This window comes from Perognathus longimembris, chromosome 1 (genome assembly GCF_023159225.1).
Source record: "Perognathus longimembris pacificus isolate PPM17 chromosome 1, ASM2315922v1, whole genome shotgun sequence".
NCBI lineage: Eukaryota > Metazoa > Chordata > Mammalia > Rodentia > Heteromyidae > Perognathus > Perognathus longimembris.
In genome coordinates, this window is record NC_063161.1 from 119,374,207 (window position 1) to 119,397,034 (window position 22,828).

Sequence of the window (22,828 nt, forward strand, 5' to 3'; positions counted from 1 at the left end):
ATTTATCACGTCAAACATAGTATTTTTGTTTATTTTCTACTTTTTCCTGTCAGACCAGGTATCAGCAAACTATAGACAAAACCCGTCTTTTATATTGGACACAGACCACAATTTGGATATTACCTATTACAATACCACCAATTACTGTATTCATGCACAATAACAGAATTGTAACAAGGATCACAAGGCCTAAATTATTTGTTACTTTTTACAGAAAAAAGAGTAAAATCCTTGCCTGTGAAGATAAGAGTTTAAGAGTCTTTGTTTTAGTTAATGTTAATGTTCTAATCATTTAAGAACAGAGGTTGACCTTTAGTAAGTCTTAATATATTTGTTAAGTAAATGACTGAATACAAAAATCCTAATCCTGAATAATGGTGTGTAATAACTAGCTGTAAGTGCTAGTAGCTTTTCTCTCTCTCTTGCATTGGGTGATGATAGAGAAAGGTGAGAACTGATCCAAGTCTTGAAATATAGTAAAGATTTTTATAGTATGAAAAAAAATCAGTGACTAAAATTTCAATAGCTAATATTTATTTAAATGCTTATTTAAATGGCTGTTTAAGTGGTTATTTAAAAAATCTTTAAACCCCTCTCCCTTTTTAATTTTTTTTCTTTTTGTTCTAGTCTTGGGGCTTGAAATCAAGGCCTAGTCACTGTTCCTTGAGTTTTTCTTTTCTTTTTTTTTTTTTTTTAACCAGTCCTGGGGCTTGAACTCAGGGCCCAAGTACTGTCCCTGGCTTCTTTTTGCTCAAGGCTAGCACTCTGCCACTTGAGCCACAGAGTCACTTCTGGCTTTGTCTATGTATGTGATGCTGAGGAATTGAACCTAGGACTTCATGTATACAAGGCAAGCACTTTACCACTAGGCCATATTCCTAGCCCCTTTAAATTATTTTTGATGTGGTGCTTTGGATTAAACCTAGGGTTTCTAGCACATTTGGTACGTATCATGGAGCTATACCCCTAGGCCACACTAGTTTTTTTTAAGTTGTTTTTGTTTTCCAATTATTGTTACTCTTAGTTTAATTTTGGTCAGAGCTTAATATTAACAATATTAAAATGCATAAATTTAAAAACCATAAGTTTCTCTTATGATTGGGGGCAGTTTTATTTCTTCTCTTTGACTCTTTCTATAGAAAGGGAATATTTTATATAGGTTTGAGAAGAGTTAACATGGAAAGAGTTGTTAGCATTTTTATTGTGCTTGTGATTGTCATGCTTGAAATCTTTAATCTCATTACCTTATAATATTAAATATTTCCTAGCCCTGTTGTTTAGAATGAAGTTTAAGGTTAAAAGACCTTCTGCTTTTCAGTAGCCTTTTCAGTAATTTAGTTGATTATTATTGCAAATTTTAAGATTTGGTTAATTTTTTAAAACTTTTTCCCCAGATGATCTTTCCATTTCATTGGGAATGCCCCTACATCCCCCTTTGTCCTCTGTCATTGGCTGCAGTGCTTAGTGCACCCTTCCCATTCATAGTTGGAGTTGACTCAAGGTATTTTGATCTTCATGACCCACCACAAGATGTTGTTTGCATTGACTTGGATACAAACATGTTGTATGTGTAAGTTGACTTGTTTTATATTATCTATTCAATAATTTTCCCAGCTTTTTAAAAACCTCTAGAAAAATGTCATGGGGAGGGTTTCTTTCTTTCTTTTTTGAAATACTCTGTTCTTAAAAGTTGTAAGTTGACTTGTTTTGTATTATCTGCTGAATAGTTTTTGCAGCAGTACAGCTTTTTAAAAAAATCTAGAAAAATGCTAGGGGGAGGACTTCTTTACTTTTTGAAATACTCTGTTCTTGAAGGTTGTTAATAAATTATCATCTTTAATACAAGAATTCTCAGCTGGAAACTGGTGGCTTACCCCTGTAATCCTAACTACTCAGGAGCCTTTAGCTTTAAGGATCCCAGTTGAAAGACAGGCTAGACAGACAAACTCAAGAGACTTATATCCAACTAACCAGCAAAAGCCACAAGTGTGAGAGTGGCTCCTATCGTGGAGTATCAGCCTTTAGTGAAAAGCTAAGGGACAGCACCCAGGTTCATGTCCCCTCCTTTTTTCTGTATGGGTTCCTAAACTTGAGCTCAAGGCTTCAAGCTCTTCCTCAGCTTTTTTGCTCATGACTGGTGTTCTAGCACTTGAACCACACCTTTAGTCCAGCACTTTTGCTGGTTGATCCCAGGTTGGCTTTGAACAGTGACTTGGGCTCTCAGCCTCCTGAATGGCTTTGATTACAGCCATGAGCCACAGACTCAAGGCTTTTTTATTGATAGGTTGTTTTTTTTTAATGTAATGTAGTACATGCTGGCTTTCTCTATCTTGATGACTTTCAGAATTAAGTTGGGTTGGGGGTATAGTGCAGTTTTAGTGTGTTTGTTGGATATGCAGCTCTGCAGCAGCACATTTGAAGAGTTAGAGAACGTATGGTCCTTAAAACTTAAAACTTAGAGTAACTTTGCTAGCTTTGCCTACCTTCTGATTTTAGTTGCTTGATAATTAAAGGAAGTTTCTTTCTAGTGATAGTGATAATTTTTAAAATATAAATATGTATTGACTTTTATAAATACTTTTTGTAAAACTTGAAATGAGTATTAAAGTTTTTCTTTACTCAGTGGTAAATTATATTACAGAATCAATTTATTAACCTTACATTTAAAAAATAACATTGGGGCTGGGAATATGGCCTAGTGGCTAAAGTGCTTGCCTCGTACACATGAAGCCCTGGGTTCGATTCCTCAGCACCACATATACAGAAAACGGCTGGAAGTGGCTCTGTGGCTCAAGTGGCAGAGTGCTAGCCTTGAGCAAAAAGAAGCCAGGAACAGTGCTCAGGCCCTGAGTTCAAGGCCCTAGACTGGCCAAAAAACAAACAAAAAATAACATTGTTAGGCTTCTTACTGTTTATATCCTAGTAGATTAAATTCGTTAAGAATTTAATGTTTGCATTGATATTATTAGTTATTTTTCCCTGAATTATAGCTTTAGCTACAGCCTATATTCGGTATATAATACTTTTTTCAGTATTATTTTTAGTCCAATGCTTGAAGTGTATATTTGTGTGTATAGCAGTTTGCTGTAACTGGCAGAAGAAAGACCAGGGCATAATTGTATATATTTGCATTTGCTAGTTTTGTATACGAGGCAAGCACTCTTGCCACTAGGCCATATCCCCAGCCCTAGATTCAAGGCTTTGTGCATGCTAGTTTTGGAATGAAGAAACATTGAAAATATGTCCAAAATATATAGGGGAGGAAGTGGCACTGTGGCTCAAGTGATAGAATGCCTTGAGTTGAAGAGCTCAGGGACAGCGCCCAGGCCCAGAGTTCAAGTGCTACGACTGACAAAAAATACATTAAATAAAAATCATTTACAAAAGAACAAAATATGTAGGGTGGGAGAGAGCTGAGCCAGATGGATAAAAAGGGTCTGTAGATATGTTTAACATTTTTTTGAGATGGAGTCTTGCCATGTAACAGGCTGGCTTTGAACCTGCTTTAGCCCCCTTAGTTCTGGAATTACAGGCTTGTACCACCCCCAGTCTTAAATTTACTTTTGAATTATGTGCTCTCATATTAGCTTTTGTTTTTGGTCGGGCATGGGGCTTGAACTCTGGGCCTGGGTGCTGACCCTGAGCTCTTCAGCTCAAGGCTAGTGCTGTACTACTTGAGTCACAGTGCCACTTCTGGTTTTCTGGTGGTTAATTGGAGATAAGACTCTTATCTCACAGGCTTTCTTGCCTGGGCTGGCTTTGAACCTCCATCCTCAGGTCTCAGTCTCCTGAGTAGCTAGGATTACAGGCATGAGCCACTTGTGCCCCATTCATATTAGCTATTTAAAATTTTAATTGTTCTTATAAAAGTGATATACAGAGAGGTTACAGTTATGTATTAGCTATGTTTAAAACTTCCAGTGGGTTGGTGATTTGTCAATTGCATCTTATAGTTTCTTTTCTGTATGTACTTAAGGCTTTCTTATGATGTGCATTCAAATTCAGAATTGTTATATTTTTCAATTAAATGCATATGTCTTGCATATGTTAGGCAAGTGTTTTATCACTGAGCTATATGCTAGCCCATCCCTAATGCTTTTTTTGGTCAGCTGGGGGTTGAACTCAGAGCCTGGGTGTTGTCCCTGAGCTCATTTGCTCAAGGCTGGCACTCTACCACTTTGAGCCACAGCTCTACTACCAGTGTTCTGGTGGTTAATTGGAGATAGTCTCATGGACTTTCCTGACCAGGCTGGGTTTGAACCACAGTCCTCAGACTTTAGCCTCCTGAGTAGCTCGGATTACAGGCACCAGTACTAGACTAGCTTTTTTAGTTCTTATGACTGTCTACTTTCCATTTTCTTCCCCTCTTTCCTTCTTTCATTCCCTCAACGAGTATAAATGAAAACCTACAATGTGACTGTTAATTTTTACTTGGAGTTTTGCAGACCCTCCTGGTAATGTGCAGTCAAATTCTAAAGGTTGGCAGGCCTATAATAATGAATTCCGGAGGGATTCTTTCCTAATCAAAGTTGAGCCAACCTCACAGGAGCCTTAATTTTATTTGAATCTCTTAGTTCTAACATCTTTAACAAGATTGTCTCTTGTTTACTGAGAGACCTTTAAAATACAAGGCTTTCTGCTCATCCATTGGGTAGATGTGTTCCTCATGGTTTTGAATCACTGAAGACTTATCAGTTTTCTTGCCAGCTAAGCTATAAATTTAAAATAAAGTCCGTTACATTTATGCAGACTTTTGTAAGAAGAGAGCTTTGTAAGCCTTTGTGTCTGCTTGATTTGCTATTCTTGGATTTTGAAATTTTGGAAACGTAAGCTTCTAGTAATACCTTTTATGTGTTCATTTTGTTGTGTTTCTGCCAATTCCAGGGCTTCACTCAGGGTCTTGTACTTGCTTGACCCTTATTCACAGCTGGCATGCTAATCCTTAAGCCACACCTCCAGTATATGTGTGTGTGTGTGTGTGTGTGTGTGTGCAAGCAAGTGCAAGTTCTGTGGTTTAAACTCAGGGCTTTGGTGTGTATCCCTGATCCTTTGTGCTCAAAGCTCTCGTACTCTACCACTTTTGAGCCATGGCTTTTTAGTGTTACATTAGAGATAAGAGTTTCACATACTTTTCTGCCCAGGCTGGCTTTGAACTAGGATCCTCAGGTCTTAGCCTTCTGTGAGGCTAGGATTACAGTTGTGAGCTACTAGCATCCGGCTTGTGTCTTTGCTTTAGTGCCTTGTGATCATAAATAGTATTAATAGTGATTAATTCTTTGCCATTTTTACTAACTTTCATTAGTTTTACAGAGGAGAATTTCATTGTTACATTTCCACCACATGTTTATAATACATTCCAACCAGTTTCACTTATTAATCTATTTTTAACTATTATGAGAATTGAATGTATTTTAATCCTTAAATTCCAGTTTGGGTACTTAGTATTTTAGAAGCCTACCAAGAAGTAAGTTAAAGTAGGTTGAAGTCTTTTCTTTCTTTCTTTTTCTTTTTTTTTGTTTGTGGAGCTTGATCTCAGGGTCTGGGCACTGTCCCTGAGCTTTTTTAAATCAAGGCTATAGCATTCTACCACTTTGAGCCACCGTGCCACATCCAGATTTCTGCTGGTTAATTAGAGATAAGAGTCTCACAGACTGTCTTGCTGAGGCTGGCTTTGAACTGCAGTCATCAGATCTCAGCCTCCTGAGTAGCTAAGATTACTGTATGAGCCATTGTCTGGCTGTGAGACTTTTTCTCCAATACACTACTCAGTAATCAGTGGAATTGGTGCTGTTACTACTCAAGTGGTAGAACACTAGCCTTGAGCAAAAAAGAAACTCATGGATAGCATTCAGGTCCTGAATTTAAGCCTCAGGATTGGCATCAACAAGACAGAAAAACATACTTCTGAAATCTAAGTATCAAAGTAATACTTCAATTTAGTCTTGTACTTCTAAGCCCAATCATGAAATTTAGAGTAGAATAGGAAAATCAGATTTTCCTGAGTTCCAGTGAAATGAAAAGAAATTGTCCTTGAAAATCCTTATTCAAACTGCTATATCATTTGTAAAGGCTGTACAAAATTCTTTCCCCTTCTATGTTTAATGTAAGGATTTTGTTTGATAAGAATAGACTTGAATAACTCATTATGTTCTTATTTAATAGATCAGATGAAAAGAAGAACATGAACTGGAAGCATCTTCCCAAAAAGCCATGCAAAAATCTACTTGGTACCTTAAAGAAATTGTATCCTCAGGTTTGTTCAGGTAAATGTGAGGAAGAGGATATTTAGTGGAGAGTAAGTAGTACTGGGATAAAACCCAAGAAAAGACTAAACAAATCTTTTCTTCTATTTTTTTTTCTTTTTTCCCACCCTTCCCCTGAGCTTTCTCCTTCTCCTTCCCCTCCTCCTCTCTTCCTTCCCTCTTCCCCTTCTGTTCTCCTCCTCTTCTCTCTTTTGAAATAGAGTCTTGGCTTGATAGCTTGATAGCTTGTGATCTTCCTACCTTAATCTCTCTCAACTGCTGGGATTAGAGAATGTGCCGTCATACCTGGTTTGGAAATATTTTTTTGTTGTTGTTATTACAGCGCTAGATATCAAATCCTGCATTTTGCACATCTGAAGCAAATGTTCTACAGCTGAACTACAACTCCAATCATTCTTTTTTTTTTTTTTTTTTTGGTTAGTCATGGGGTTTGGACCCTGGACTTGGGTGTTGACCCTGAGTTCTTCAGCTTAAGGGTAGCGCTCTACCACTTGAGCCACAGTGCAACTTCCAGTTAACTGGTGGTGAATTGGAAATAAGAATCTCATGGACTTTCTTGGCCCCAGCTGGTTTTGAATGGAGATCCTCAGCTCTCAGCCTCCTGAGTAGCTAGGATTACAGGTGTGAGCCAGTTGCCTTGTTTTTGCTTTTTTTTGAGACAGAACCTTACTATGTCAGCTGGCCTTGAACTCACTGTCCTGCCTTTGGCTCCTCAGAGGGGATAGTTTTAATGAAACAATGCATATGAGAAAACAAGTTTAAGTGTAATTTTGATCCACTTAAAAATCTGATCCCCTTACAAAGTCTTAATATAAGAGACATAATAATAAGTAGGTGTGGTTAATGAGTTTTTAAAATTATCTTTAAGCACTTGTACAAAGGAGTTGCCATATAACAAAGCAGTTTAGGAATATAACGCATCTGATCACCCCTTTAAACACTCTTACATATCCCTCCCAACCCATTCCTTCCTTCACTTCTTCATTTTGTAGGATATACATTGAATTCTTGCCTGTGTTCTCTCTCCCTTCTCTTCATTCATCTACCCCCTCTCCCTTTGAGCCCATCCCACCCTTCTCAAGTACTGCTTGTTTCCTGGTTTTTATTTTGTTGAACTGACTTAGTCTTTCTAAGAAATTCTACTATTTGAGTTTCCCCTTCAGTCTACATATTCCAATTATGTGTACTGCCTGCTAGCCTTATCAGTTATTCTTTTTTGTTACTCCTTTTTCTTTTAGTGCCAGTACTGGGGCTTGAACTCATGACCTTACATTCTTACATGGCCTTTTCTGCTCAAGGCTGGCCCTCTACCACTTGAGCCAAATCTCCACTTCCAGGTTTTTACTAGTTAACAGGAGATAAGCACCTGGCAGACTTTTCTTGGGCCAGCTTTGAACCTTGGTCTTCAGATATTACCTCTAGAGTAGACAAGATTACAAGAGGGGGTGGGTGGCAATGGCATCTGACCTCTATCAATTCTTTTTTTTCCCCTCTGAGGCAGAGTCTTACGTTTATGTAGGCCAAGGTCTTCCCATTTCCTGTTTCAGAGTCACGAGTGGTGGAATTATGAGTATACAGTAACACACTGGGCATTCAGTTCTCTAATGCAAAGAGGAATTCTACAAAATTATGGATAGTACAGACTTGTAGAGGCCTACTTGTATCCTAGCACTCGTGAGGCCAACACTAAAGGATTAAAAGTTTGAGACCAGCCTGGGCTATACAGTGAGACCCTGTTTCCAAAAGGAAAAAAAAAAGGGTGTGAACTTTACCTTGACTATTTCTATAATCCACTAGTAATTTTACAAATAGAAATTAATAGTGGTGGTATTAGTAGTATAGAAAATTAGTGCCATTTTTTTTCCTCACCAGTTCACCAAAAAACTCAAGAAGGTTCAGCAATTGAAATGACTCCAATTGAAGCAGATTTCTCCTGGCAAAAGAAGATGACACAACTTGAGATGGAAACTCAAGAGGCATTTTTGCGATTTATGGCATCTATTTTAAAAGGGTATAGAACATATCTCAGACCAATTACAGAGGCTCCTTCAAATAAAGCCACAGCTGTAGATTCATTGTTTGATCGACAAGGTGAGTAGCATTGAAAATGCAGTTATTTTTAACTGAAGTAAAGGATACTTTCTATTTCATATTTTAAAAAAGTACTCTTAAAATTGTTTCTATAAAGGTGGTGTATAGAGGGATTGCAGTTACATAAGTCAGAAAAAGATTACATTTATTTGGACAGTGTTACCCCTCCCCTCATCTATTTAATTATTTTATTTTTATTTTTATTTTTGTTTGTTTTGTTTTTTTGCCAGTGCTGGGGCTTGAACTCAGGGCCTGAGCACTGTCCCTGGCTTCTTTTTGCTCAAGGCTAGCACTCTACCACTTGAGCCACAGTGCCACTTCTGGCCTTTTCTATACATGTGGTGCTGAGGAATTGAACCCAGGGCTTCATGTATACAAGGCGAGCACTTTACCACCAGGCCATATTCCCAGCCCTTATTTTTATTTTTTGCTAGTCCTGGGGCTTGAATTCTGGGCCTGGCTGCTGTCCCTGAGCTCTTCTGCTCAAAACTAGCATTCTACCACTAGAGCTACAGTTCTACTTTCAGATTTTTCTGTGATTAATTGGAGATAAGACTCTCACGAACTTTCCTGCCTAGGCTGGCTTTGAGCTGCAGTGCTCAGATCTTACCCTCCTGAATAGTACTTAGTATTTTGATAAGAAATGTTCACTGCAGTTTTTTGAAATTTATATTAAAATATAATGGATTTCGCTGGGCACAGTCACTCATGCCTGTAATCCTACCTACTAAGGAGGCTGAGATCTGAGGATTGAGGTTCAAAGCTTGCCCAGGCAGGAAAGTCAGTGAGAAATTAATCAGCAGAAAACTGAGAGTGGCCGTGTGGCTCAAGCGGTAGAGCACTAGTCTTGAACTGAAGAGAGCTCAGGGATAGCACCCAGGCCCAGAGTTCAAGCCCTATGACTGACCCCCCCCCCAAAAAAAGTATATATATATATATATAAATACATATATAATGGCATTCTATGTGTTTGTATTCCAACTCTGAATACTTTTTTTTTTTGCCAGTCCTGGGGCTTGGACTCAGGGTCTGAGCACTGTCCCTGGCTTCTTTTTGCTCAAGGCTTAGCACTCTGCCACTTGAGCCACAGCACCACTTCTGGCCATTTTCAGTATATGTGGTGCTAGGGAATCGAACACAGGGCTTCATGCATGAGAGGCAAGCACTCTTGCCACTAGGCCATATCCCCAGTCCCTGAATACTTTCTTTTAAAATTTTTATATCTATTATTTTTTTGAAAAATTTGAAAGTGGAGGCTTTATGAAAAATCAAAGATGTTGTTTACATTTGAGTTGTATGCTATATATAGGTTGGGACAGATTAGGGAAGAATGATATAAGAGGTGACTTTGGTCAAGATGCATTGTACTTAAACCGACATGTTGTGGAGATAGTGTTACTAAATTAAACAGTGTAGATATGGAGGCTTGGTTAGCTTCAGGTTAAGTTCTCTTGGCTAGTACTACCAAAACACATGGTGCCCACTGCTTCCCAACACATCTATACACAACTATTTCCTTTTGATCTAATAGGTGTGTGTGTGTGTGTGTGTGTATGTATGTGTGATGATAAAACAATATAAACAGTATGTTTGAAGAAATATGTTGTGAAGGAAAGTATTGATTATAGCAAGAGTGCTAGCTATGTAAGAGAAGTCTTCCCTGAAGAAATTTCAATTAAGCTTAGGCCTAAAAATATTGTCAGGCCTATTCTTTCATTATAGCTTCTCCCTAAGCCTTTCACTAAGTTGTTTTTAGCAGCTTCTGCTGATCATGCTTAGTCCATTAGAAGAAAAAAAATGGACATTGTATAACTCTATTTATGGAGAATAATTTTCTCCTTCTCTCCCCCCCCCCATCTCCTTCTTCCTTTCCCTCTCTCCCTCCCTTCTTTCCTCCTGAACTGAGGTTGATTCCCCAGGGTCTGGCATATGCTAGGCAATACCTCTACTTATGAGTTATATTCATTTCTACTTTATTTAACCATTCCTCAACTAAGTAATACCTCGAGGGATTTTGAGTTAAGACCATAGCATGTAGAATATCCTCACACATCAAAGAAAGAAAGGCTGGAAAGTGGTCAAAAACTGCTTTAGATAGGATGTTAGCCAGATTATAGAGAATCTTTGGGCATGAGTTAAAATTTCAGAGTATTGGGAAGTGGAGCAATGGCTCAAAGTGGTAGAATATTAGCTTTGAGCAAAAGAGCTCAAGTATAGCCCACAGGCTGAGTTTAAACCTCACAAACAAAACAAACTTTCAGAGTATTTGTAAGTTGTGGAATGCTCAAGTTGGTAATAGCATCTCATTTGCATTAAAAAAGAAATCATGAGTGGTTTTAAAAAAATTCTATTGCTTCAATAAAGAAATATTACTGTGGGCATTGAAGATTAAAGTATGGAGGAAGAGGTGAATTCATTGGTCTGAGTGATCAGTAGAGGTGACCTGGATTATTGGTAGTAGTATGAACAGAAGAGTGATCTTTGGCGGTGAAAAGAAAGAGCATGCAGATTGAATATAGGATAGTAGGTAAGGGGGATTATCAAGAGCATTTTTTTTTTTTTGGCCAGTCCTGGGGCTTGAACTCAGGACCTGGGTTAAGGGGCTGAAATCCCAACCTCATGCATTGAGCCTATCCTTCAAAGGGACAAATCCATTATAAAAAGACAGAAGCAATGAATGATAGCTGCAGAAAGATTAATAGAAAGATTACTGAGATAGATTTTATTTTTCTTCCAAATATAAGGTATCATTATTTGAGTTAGGAAGTGAGAGCACAAGGAGAACATTTAAACATCCTAAATAGTTGTGAAAGCATGGGTAAAAGGGAATTAGTTGGCTTTAGAACTGTTATAGGGTTGCTGTTGTAAGTGCTTCTGATTGGCCTGTAGAAGTTTTTTTTCCCTCTTGTGTTTAGCCATCCAGGTTCAGATTCAGAAAAAGTAGGCTGTTCATTCCTTCAGAACTTAGTTATGCTAGTAGGTTGAGGGAAAAAAGATAGTGGACAAACCAACTGAAATACATACTAGATAGATAGAAAAATAATAACTAGAAGGAAGGGGTAGATAAAAGGTCAAAGGGTCATTAATTGGGGATTTTAATGAGTTCACTCCCCTTCCCTCAGTACCTGCTACCTTTGCCCAAAACAAAAAAAATTGGTAGAAGTAAATGAACTTTTTAGAAGCAAACCAAATAGATGAGAATAATGGAGTGAGAGTGATATGAAAATTAGAGATTTAGGAAACAGAACTAATTGAGTACTGACAAGGAAAACGCAAGGAGTATGACTGTGTAGAATTTAAGAGAGTGAGGTGAGATAAACCATACGATCACTGAAGATTGGGAATTAAGAGCCTACAGTATTCCATGATTTGTGTTAGTAAGCTTTTTGTCATGACAGAATACTGGAGAAAAACAACTTAAAAGAGAAAAAAATCATCTTGACTCATTGTTTCAGCCCATAGTCAGCTGGTTTCATTGCTTTTAGGCATGTGGCAAAGTGGAATAAACATGACAGGACATGGTAGAAGAAAACTGCTCAATTTAATGGCATCCAGGAAGCAGAAAGAAAGACAAGAAAGGGCAAGATACACTCTTGGAAGACAAGCTTCTAGTGGTCTTTTTTCTTCACCCAGGTCCAACTTCCTAGTAGCCCATTTAGTGTCAACTTTATTGATGAAGTTAGTGTCCTCATGATCCAATCACTATTTTTTTGTGATACTAGAGATTAAATCCAGGACCTCATGCATGCTAAACAAGTTTTCTTCCATTTGAGCCACATCATCAACCTCAGTCACTTCTCAGCAGCAGCACAAGTTGGGGACCAAGCTTTTTTTTTTTTTTTTGGCCAGTCCTGGGCCTTGGACTCAGGGCCTGAGCACTGTCCCTGGCTTCTTTTTGCTCAAGGCTAGCACTCTGCCACTTGAGCCACAGCGCCACTTCTGGCCATTTTCTGTATATGTGGTGCTGGGGAATCGAACCCAGGGCCTCATGTATATGAGGCAGGCACTCTTGCCACTAGGCCATATCCCCAGCCCCGGGACCAAGCTTTTAACAGATGGGCCTTTTATAGGACACTTCATAGTCAAACTCTAATAGGGTGTAAGAACATTGTCACTTTGAATCAAGTGCCCTGTTCTTCCTGAGTGAGGGAAAAATGTTCCTGATGTCAGTATATGACTATGATCAATAGGGAGAAGAATGGATTAGTCAGTCAGATGCTAGAACTTCAGCTGAACAGCAGGAATAATGGTCAAATGACTTTCAGAGGAATGACATTGACTCTTTGCTGAAGAATATATCAGAAGCTGAGTGAAGTGTCTCAAGCTTGTAATCATAACTGAATAAGAGGCAGAGGGTAGAAGATTGCAGGTTGAAGCTAATCCAGGTATAAGTTTGCACAGTAGGAATTCAAAACTCAGTGAAAAGTTTAATTGCTTAAGTGCTTATTATTCATAATTAAATCATACAGACAGACCTATGTATTGTTACTAGAAATATTTACAAATATGCATTTGTATAAAGAGAATGTAATGTAGATGGACATTAAAATAATGTTTAACATTAATAAGGTCCACTTTAAATTTGAATTTTATTACTGTGTTTGCTTTTCAGGATTTTTAAAAAGCCGAGATCGTGCCTATACAAAATTCTATACCCTTTTATCCAAAACACAGATTTTTATTCGTTTTATCGAAGAATGCAGTTTTGTAAGTGATAAAGACACTGGACTGGCATTTTTTGATGACTGCATAGAGAAGGTAAAAGTTTGTTCTGTGTTCATTATTAAGAAAAAACCAGCTAGGCATGGTTGGCTCATGCCTATAATCCTAGCTACTCAGGAGGCTGAGATTTGGGGATTGTGATTTGAAGCCAGCTAGGGTAGAAAATTCCATAAGACTCTTATCTCTAGTTAACTGAAAGTGGTAGAGTACTATCCTTGAGCAAAAGAGTTCAGGGACAGTGCTCAGGCCCTGAGTTCAACCCCCATGACCAGGAAAAGAAAAAGAAGCAGTTTGGTACACATGCAATTTTTTTCAGTGGTTTATTTTATAGTTTTCCTTGTTTTTTTTTTTTTTGTTTTGTTTTTTTTTGCCAGTCCTGGGCCTTGGACTCAGGGCCTGAGCACTGTCCCTGGCTTCTTTTTGTTCAAGGCTAGCACTCTGCCACTTGCGCCACAGTGCCACTTCTGGCCATTTTCTGTATATGTGGTGCTGAGGAATTGAACCCAGGGCTTCATGTATATGAGGCGAACACTCTTGCCACTAGGTCATATCCCCAGCCTGTTTTCCTTGTTTTAATGTCTTACCAAATACTTTAATTTTTTAATTGTTATGAAGTATTTTGAAGTATGTTCAAATAGAAAGCTCTTCCTATCCACCTATGGAAGTTTAAAGTGTGTGTGTGCGCACGTGCGTGAGAGAGAGAGAGAGAGAACATGCATGCGTTTACAGGCCTTTTTTTTTTTTTTTTTTTTTCCCAGTCCCGGGGCTTGAACTCAGGGCTGGAACACTGTCCCTGGCTTCTTTTTGCTCAAGGCTAGCACTCTACCACTTGAGCCACAGTGCCACTTCGGACTTTTTCTGTGTATGTGGTTCTGAGGAATAGAACCCAGGGCTTCATGCTTGCAAGGCAAGGACTCTACCACTAGGCCACATTCCCAGGCCACAGGTTGTTTTGTATTTGGGTTAATTTCAGGACTTTATGCTGCCTAGACCAGTGTCCTACTACTTGACCCATGCTCCTAGCTTGATTTTTGTAGTTTTTTTTTTCCCCCCGGAGCTGGGGACGGAACTCGGGGCCTTGAGCTTGCCAGGCAGCGTTCTTTCGCTGAGCCAGATCTCTTAGCTTGATTTTTAACAGTGATAAATTATATATGCTGTTCTAATTTTTGTATGTATGTTGGTCCTGAGGCTTGAACTCAGGAACTGAACACTGCTCCTGAGCTTTTGTGCTCAAAACTAGTGTTCTACCACTTGAACCACACCTCAACTTCCAGAACTTTTAAGATTTTTGTTTATAAAATTGATGTTATAACATTTACTTAGAAGAATTTGGATAATATCAGTCACTAAAGCAATTTAGTAATAGTTTTTTTTTAATTTGAGAAGTCAGATTCTCTTATTAAATTAATCATCTTTTGTTTGTAAATAAGGTTTAATGAAAGAACTAATCAAATCTGGGCAGGATGGCACTGCCTAAAATCCCAGCATCTGGAAGGGTTATGAAGGAAGGGTGAGTTTGAGGCCTACCTGGTGTACATAGAAAGTTCTAGTTTATCTAGTAAGACTCTCTTGATAAAAACAAATGAAAAAATGATGAAAATAAAGCATTTTGTATTTTTAATCTTTTTTTTTTTTGAGGGTTAAGGATTAACTGAACCCAGAGCCTTGTTTTTTGAGATAGGTTCCTTTGGGACTTTTGTCCTGGTTGGCCTTGAATTCACCATCCCCCTAAATAGCTGAATTTCTGTGTACCACCATGTCAGGTTGTATTTTCTATTAGATATAAGATATGTGTTTTGTTTTGGGCCAGTCCTGAGGGCTTGAAACTCAGGGCCTGAGTGTTGACCCTGGCTTGTTTTGCTCAAGGCTAACACTCTACCTCTTGAGCCACAGCATCACTTCTGGCCTTTTCTGTTTATATGGTGCTGAGGAATTAAACCCAGGCCTCATGCAGCTAGGCATGCACTCTACTGCTAAGCCACATTTTCAGCCCAGATATAAGATATATATGTTTTAGCCTAACGCTACAAGACTTAAAATTATGTTGTGAAATTTTTGTATCTACTACTAAAAAAAATCGGAATTTCAGAAGAAGTCTATTATTAAATTCATTGTGGAGATTTTCATTAAAAAAAATCTCTTTTTTTCTTTTCCAGTTGTTTCCTGATAAAGGCATAGAGAAAACAGATAAGGTATTTTTTTTCTTAAGTGTTAAATTTACTCTTTATTTTCTTATGTGTTGAAATTTCAGAATTAGATCTTACATGCAAATTAATTTGAGAAAATAATTATTTTCAGGTTGATTGGGATTCAGCAGAAGATACCAAATTGATAGAATTAGATGATTCACAGAAAAGTGAGCACACTGTATTTATAATGCCACCTGAGCCACCTCCCGATGATGGAAAGGACCTGTCACCAAAGTACAGGTAGCAGGATTTTTGTAATGAGCTAACTGGATAGCTGATTTCAACTTTTTGCTATTATTAATAGATATTTAACTTAGTAATTTTTGAAGGCTCAGTATTATTTCATTGAACTAATAGAGATTAATTTTATGTGGAGAGACATTGTAACTTAAGAATTGAATGGTTTTGTTATAAGAAAAGCCAGGTATTGATTGTTATTTACCTAGATGTTTAATCATATTTAAATCTTAAAAATTTCTCAGTTAAGAAAAGAAAAATATTTTAACTTTTTGTGAGAATCTCCTTTTGGGAGTTTTGTTGCTAATATAAACAGCTGTAAAATGCCTTGTGTGTGTGTCTGTCCTTGTACTGGGGATTGAACTCAGGGCCTCATGCACTTGTTGGGCTTTTTCACCCAAGGTTATGCTTTACTTCTTGAGCCACAGTACTGTGAAATTACCAAAATTACTGTGAATTAACAAAATCAAGAAAACTTTAAAAGTAGAGGATTAGGTCTGGGGACTCATGCCTGTTGGTGTCTCAGCCTTATAGTCCTAGCTACTTAGGAAGCTGAGATTAGGAGGATTGAAGTTCTAAGGCAGCCCAGGCATAGATTTTGTATCAACCGAGTAGCTGGGTGTAGTGGCACTTAGTAGTCATCTCAGCATCATGGGCTGAGATTGGGAAAATTGTGGCCCCAAGCCAGCCCTAAAAGAAACTTCCTTGAGACTCCATCTCAGTCAAGGAAGCTGGGTGTGGTGGCATTTACCTGTCATCCCAACTATGATTGCAAGCATAAAAGAGGTAGGTAGATTGTGGCTCAGGTACTGCATATCCATGCAAAAGGGTGCCATACTTAAAAATGACCATTATAAAGAAGTGCTGTAGGGATGGTTCACTGTTCAGAAGGCTTGAGTTTAAACCCCAGTACTGCTGAGAGAGGGAGAGCAAGAACGAGCGAGAGAGGGAGAGCGAGAATGAGCGAGAGAGGGAGAGAAGGAGGTAAGGAAGAAATGAAATAAGTAGAGAGGAGGAAGAGGAAAAGAGGGAGGGAAGGAGAGAGAAAAGGAAGAAAATGGGTAGGTAAGAAGAGGAAAAAAAGAAAAAAATAGAGGAATAAATCATTGCTAAACCTAAAAGAGTAGGACTTGGATGGAAATTCTTTAAGGAACTAGAATGAATTTGATGTTGCCCATTATGAGACTGTTAATACACAGCTGAGACTGTTAATACACAGCTTACAAAATAAATCAAGCCAATAAAAAGTTATCCATCATTTTAATACCAATGCTTACATCTGATGATAACTTTATATATGCACGTATGTATTGTATGGATGAATTCAACTTCATACCTATTTTTTTTAAATCTGTTTGCCTTTAGTGGTCTGAACATTTTTCTGTGTTGTGTAATTGTTTTGTATTACGATTTTTAATGACCTTGTTGCATGTAATCATTATAATTTAAGTAGTTTCCTGTGTATTTGTTTGCAGTTCTGTGCTATTTATATTTTTGTGGACATATATAGTTACTTGGGGGGAGCTATATTCCTAAAAAAATTCTGACAAAAGAATGAATACTTTCTTAAAATATAGAATTAATATAAATTAATCTCAGCAGGACTACATGAGAATGGAGAATATATATCTGGAACTGAGAATTCTTAAATACTATTTTGATTTTAAGTTAGAATTTTGGTATTAATATCCAAAGTAAAAATAAAGAGGAGTAAACTACTGTCTCCTAGAAGATAATTGGCTATGAAAAACACAATTTTTAAGAGGAAATCTAAAAGCAAAAAATAAATATATTCAGCATTCCTAATATTTCAAGAAATGCAAACCAAATTGATGAATAGAAACATTTAAGAGTTAATCTGAGAAGAGGTTATGCTATTACAATGTATTTTAAGTATTCTGGAAATAATTTGAGAGTAGTGATCATATTTGAGAAGAGAAGGAAGAAGAGCAAAGGGAGACGACTACATTGTAAATATATGGGAAATGTAATGATGAAATCCCGGCTGTATAACTAATGTAAGCTAATTTTCAAAAAAGAGTTCACAGATATGTATACAAAGATATTTATTGCTCTACTCAGCAATAACCTAATAATGTCCAGTAGTTGATTAAATTATAGCATGTCCTTCAAATAAAAATATTGTGTTTAATCTTTTAAATGCCAATCAATGAAAGGTAATTTTATGAAGAAAAATTTATAAATACTAAATATTATTATTGTTTTTTACTGTGAAACATGGATTCTGTTCAAATTGTTGCTAATTCTTCTCTTAAGTAAGATGTTAGGGATTTCTGCTTTCAGGGATTGGTTGAAAATTACAGAGTTAGAGTTTCCGTCTAGAAAGTTAAGTATCTTATAGCTACATCTTACTATATTTTTGAAAAATTATTTCTTTATGTAAGAGTTTCAAAGAACACTACTGGATCTATTAGAGGTTTAGAAATATTTACCTAAATACTAGAATAATATGAAAAGTCAATGCATTTTAAGTCAGAAGTTCTATTTTTGTTTTTTATTTTAGTTACAATTTCTTTCCAAGACTGGATCTTAAGCTTTTTGACAGACCACAGGAGTTGAAACTTTGTTTTAGTAGACACCCTACTGGGAATAACATTACAAACAGTCCAGCTCTCATGGCTAAAAGAACTAAACAGGTCAGATATTCTTTATTTAAAACATGTTAATTTAAAATGTAAAGTATGTGTATGTTAATACATAGTTTATAGTGTACAATTTCCCCCCTCTGCAACCATGTAAAGACCTACTATGGCTGTTAATGCATTTAACCAGAGTTTTTGCAGCCCCTCCCCCATTAATATTAAGGCTGAAAGTTTTGAGGGCAGAAGTAGGGAACCTATTTTCTGTCGGCCATTTAGATATTTGTATCATTGGAGGACCTACAAAATAATTAACATAGGCACACAGCTGGGGGCAGCCAACAAGAAGCATAGATGTCTGTTCTGTTATGTACTAAATCAAATGATTTTGTGGCCCTTATATGGCCAGTGGGCCAGATATTCCCTAAATGTACTTTAAAGGAATCCTTGGGAATCAAGTATACTTAAAAAAATAACTTTATTGAGATATAATTTGTATGCCCACAATTTTCATATTTAAACTTTACAATCAGATGGCCTTTGGTGCATTCCCAGTATTGCCCAGCCACCACCATGATTAATTTTGGAAACCTGAATCACCCGAATGAAAGCCCACATATTTTAAGCATTAACCTTTGCCTTTATCTTCCCTAGTTGTCAGCAACCCCTAATTTATTTTTTCCCCTAAATGTGTCTATTATCATTTCATGTAGTGTTCTACAGCATTTTTGTGATTGTTTTCTTTCACTTAACATAGTGTTTTCAAGGTCTATCCATCTTGTAGCTGTATCAATATTTCATTTCTGACAGAGTATTACTCCATTGTATGTACATATCACATATTGCTTTTTATGGACATGTAAGTGTTTCCTGCTTTTTGGCCATTATAAATGTTCCTGTGAACATTTGTATACAAGTATTTGTGTGGATATGTTCTTTCATTTCTCTTGGTTATATATGTAGGAGTAGAATTGTGATGCAATTCTGTGCTTACTAACCTCCCAAGGAAATACTAGGCTACCTTCAAAAGTGGGTATACCATTTTGCATTACCATGAATATTGTATGAGTTCCAATTTTGTAATGTCTTTATTCTAGTTTTATGCCTTTTGATTATAGTGAGTATGGGATGATAATGTGATTTTGATTTGTACTTCCTTGGCAGCTAATATAAGTACTCTTTATAGTTAATACTTCCTTTTAAAGGAAATTTTAACTTAGGACAACCTAGACATCTTGCTTTACAACTCTATTTTTACTAAAGCCAGGGTTACTCATACATCCCAATTCAACATACTTAAACTGAGTGATGGTTCATGCTTGCACTTAGAATGTGAAGGCAAGAAGAACTTGAATTGGAGGCCAGACTGGGCAAGTGAGAGACTGTCTCAAAAAAAAAAATCAACACAACCATCTCAAATGAAACATCTTTCATGCTTAAATATTTTGAGGTTCTTCAAACAGGAAAATTCTAGAATGAACTACTTAGTCAAGGTTTTACAAATCCAACAAGTATTGTGAGATATTCCTTAATTTCATGCAGTTCATGTTTCTTTCAGTGTTTGGAAGCAATACCAAAGACTTTTTTAAAAAATGTTAGCAGTAATGATACTCAGTGGACATATGTGAAAATGGAGCCAGGTAACTTGAGTGAATGAGTAGGGTTGGAACTGATGGAGGAGAATGATAGAAGGGATGATTTTGATTCTTAAAAAATCATTGTATTTGCAAACTGATAGGTTGAATTGAAATCCCTTTGTACAACTACTTAGAGATAAATTTTTAAAAATGTTTCTTGAAGAAGGCAAGTTTCTAAAATGAGGTAATTTTACTAATCAGTCTGTAACACTCATTTTCAGCAGATTTTCCCCCCTAGTCAGTTGGAAAAGAAAATAAGCTTAAGATCTTAGAAAAACAAGTATATCTATTTTTACATATATCTTCAAGTCTCATGGAGGAAAAGCTCACAAGAAAAATTCATATACCAGCATCTTTTTATTTAAAACATCTTAGCTGAGAACTCTTTAGTAGAAAGTGTGCCATTCTGACATATCTGGAAGGCTCTCTAGTTTCTGGGGGTATATAGCTTAACATATTATCAGCAAATAATTCCCCCCCCCCCTTCGTTTGTAGGGCTTGAACTCAGCCTGGGCACTGACCCTTACCACTTTGAGCCACAGCACCAATTCTAGCTTTCTGAGGGTTAATTGGAGATAAGAATCTCATGGACTCTGTTGCCCTGACTGGCTTTGAACCATGATCTTCACTAGGATTACAAGTGTGAGCTATTGGTGCCCAGCAAATAATTTTTTCTTTTTCTTTTTTGTCATGGGGGTTGAACTCAGAGCCTCCATGCTGACTCTGTGTTCTTTTGCTCAGGGCAAGCACTCTACCATTTTGAGCCAGTGCCACTTCAGTAAATGATTTTGATAACTCATTTTTCTTCCACCTAAGACAGAATGAAAATAGAAATAGAAACCATGCCAGTCAAACTATTAGAAGACATATGGTTGACTGCAAAAGAATTCGTATTTTCACTTTTTTTCTTCAGTGCTAGGTATTGAACCCAGGGCTCTGTGCATGCAAGTACTTTATGTACAGCAAATGCATGCATGCAAGTACAGCAACTCACTGAGCTTTTCTCCTAGTCAAGAAATAAGTTTTTTTGTGTGTGAGATAGGATTTCACTGTACTGTCCTGACTGACTTTGAACTCATCATCCTCCTATTTCAGCCTCCGGAGTAGCTAGACCAGGCATGTGCCACCTTGTTCATTAAACTCAACTATTTAGCCCCAGTTGGTCTTGAACTTGCTGTCTTCTTTTCTTCGTCTCTTAAGCGCTGGACTTGGTTTAGGGAATTAGTATACTGTAGCTGGAGGAGAAGGTTGAGTATAAATCTTGGCAAGAAACAGCTTAGAGGATTTTCAACTTCATGGAGAAGAATAAGACTATTGTTTATTAATTATTTATCATATTATTATTATTGGAGTAGAAGAATTATAAATGATTAAGTCTGGGTTGTGCAGTTTTAGTTTCAGTCTTATCCATGAAACACATACACTTTGCTGTATTATGAATGGATTTTACTTTTAAGTAACTTCTAGTCAATGAATGGCTATAGAGTAGTACGAAGTATTAATGTAAATGAATGTTTAGAGAACCACATGATATTCAGTTAGAAGCCATTCCCAAAAGTAAAACCATGAAATGCTTTTTAGGGTTGAATTTTACATGAAAACTTTGTCATTTCCTTCTTTCTTCCCCACACTAATGCATTTTAATAATCCCTTAATATTTTATTCTCTTTCTAGGAGATAAAGACAGCTCATAAATTGGCAAAGAGATGTTACACAAATCCACCACAATGGGCCAAATGTCTGTTCAGTCATAGTTACAGTTTATGGTTTATTTGTCTCCCAGCCTATGTTAGAGTTTCTCATCTAAAGGTCAGAGCACTTCAACATGCATATGATGTACTTATTAAGATGAGGAAAATAGATGTGGATCCACTGGACGAGGCAAGTATTACAAACTCAGTTACTGTTGTAAAAAATCATCCCCCCCCTCCCAATGCAATGCTAGGGATAAAGTCCAGGACTTCACTCATGCTTGGAAAGTATTCTACCATGCAGTTATATCCATAGCCAAAGATAAGTTTTAAATTAGGGCCTCATGTTTGCTAGGTAGGCACTATATTACTTGAACCAGTCCATTTTTTGTGGTGATATTTTCTGTGGTGTGTGTTGTGTGCATATATACAAACACATAGAGGCTAGTACTAGGGCTTGAAATAAAGGCCTTGCACTCATTCTCTGCCACTTGAACCACATTCCCAGTTCCAGTGTTAGTTGAAGTAAGAGTCTCATAGATGTGTCTACTTGGTCTGGCTTAAAAACCATGATTCTGGGCTGGGAATGTGGCATAGTGGTAGAATGCTTGCCTACCATGCATGAAGCCTGGGTTCTATTCCTCAGTACCACATAAACAGAAAAAGCTAGAAGTGGTGCTGTGGCTCAAGTGGTAGAGTGCTAGCCTTGAGCAAAAGAAACTCAGGGACAGCACACAAGCCCTGAGTTCAAGCCCCAGAACTGGCAAAAAACAAAAACAAAAAAAAACCCCAAACTGTGATTCTCAGACCTCAGCCTCCTGAGTAGCTATGAGTACAGGTTTGAACCTTTAGTGCCAGCTTGTATTGGTTATTTTTTCAGGTAGGGTCTTGCTTTATACTGAGGATGGCATGAGCTATTCTTTACTTGTGCTTATTTGCATGTGCAGCTGACAGATGTGCACCATCGTGCTCAGATACTGGGTGAGGTATAGTCTCAAGAAGTTATTTTAGCCTGGAGTGGTGTCAAAACGTTATCTCCCATTTTAGCTTCCAAGTAGTTAGGATTACAGGAATGTCCCAGGGAGAGTTACATACATGTCTTACGTTTCAGATTATTCATTTGAAATTATTGCTCCTAGTTTTTCAACTTTGGCATAATTGGCATTTTGGCCAAGTCAATTTTTTTGGAGGGCTTTTCTTTTACATTGTAGGATGGTTAGCAATAGTCCTGTGACCTGCCTATTAGATGCTGGTAACACCGTCTTCTTCACAGGCCATGACAGCTACAAATGTCTCCCTTGACAGTATGACCTGGAGAATAAAATTACTGATATAGACTAATAGAATCATTTCATGTGATTGCAAGGTTAAATCAGTTGATATACAATTGTTCCTTAC

At 37.3% G+C, this 22,828-nt stretch overlaps 1 protein-coding gene across 4 annotated transcripts in view; it reads left to right on the forward strand.

The window, feature by feature from the left end:
- Nucleotides 1-22,828, forward strand: part of Dennd4c (DENN domain containing 4C) — a 96,172-nt gene that overhangs the window by 35,189 nt on the left and 38,155 nt on the right. For all 4 annotated transcript variants that reach the window (XM_048356811.1, XM_048356894.1, XM_048356731.1 and 1 more), the window contains exons 10-17: nt 1,395-1,570; nt 6,163-6,263; nt 8,136-8,354; nt 12,967-13,112; nt 15,233-15,268; nt 15,375-15,505; nt 18,027-18,159; nt 21,414-21,620. In XM_048356811.1, coding sequence (XP_048212768.1) covers nt 1,395-1,570; nt 6,163-6,263; nt 8,136-8,354; nt 12,967-13,112; nt 15,233-15,268; nt 15,375-15,505; nt 18,027-18,159; nt 21,414-21,620 — 1,149 coding nt within the window. The remainder of the gene's footprint in view (nt 1-1,394; nt 1,571-6,162; nt 6,264-8,135; nt 8,355-12,966; nt 13,113-15,232; nt 15,269-15,374; nt 15,506-18,026; nt 18,160-21,413; nt 21,621-22,828) is intronic.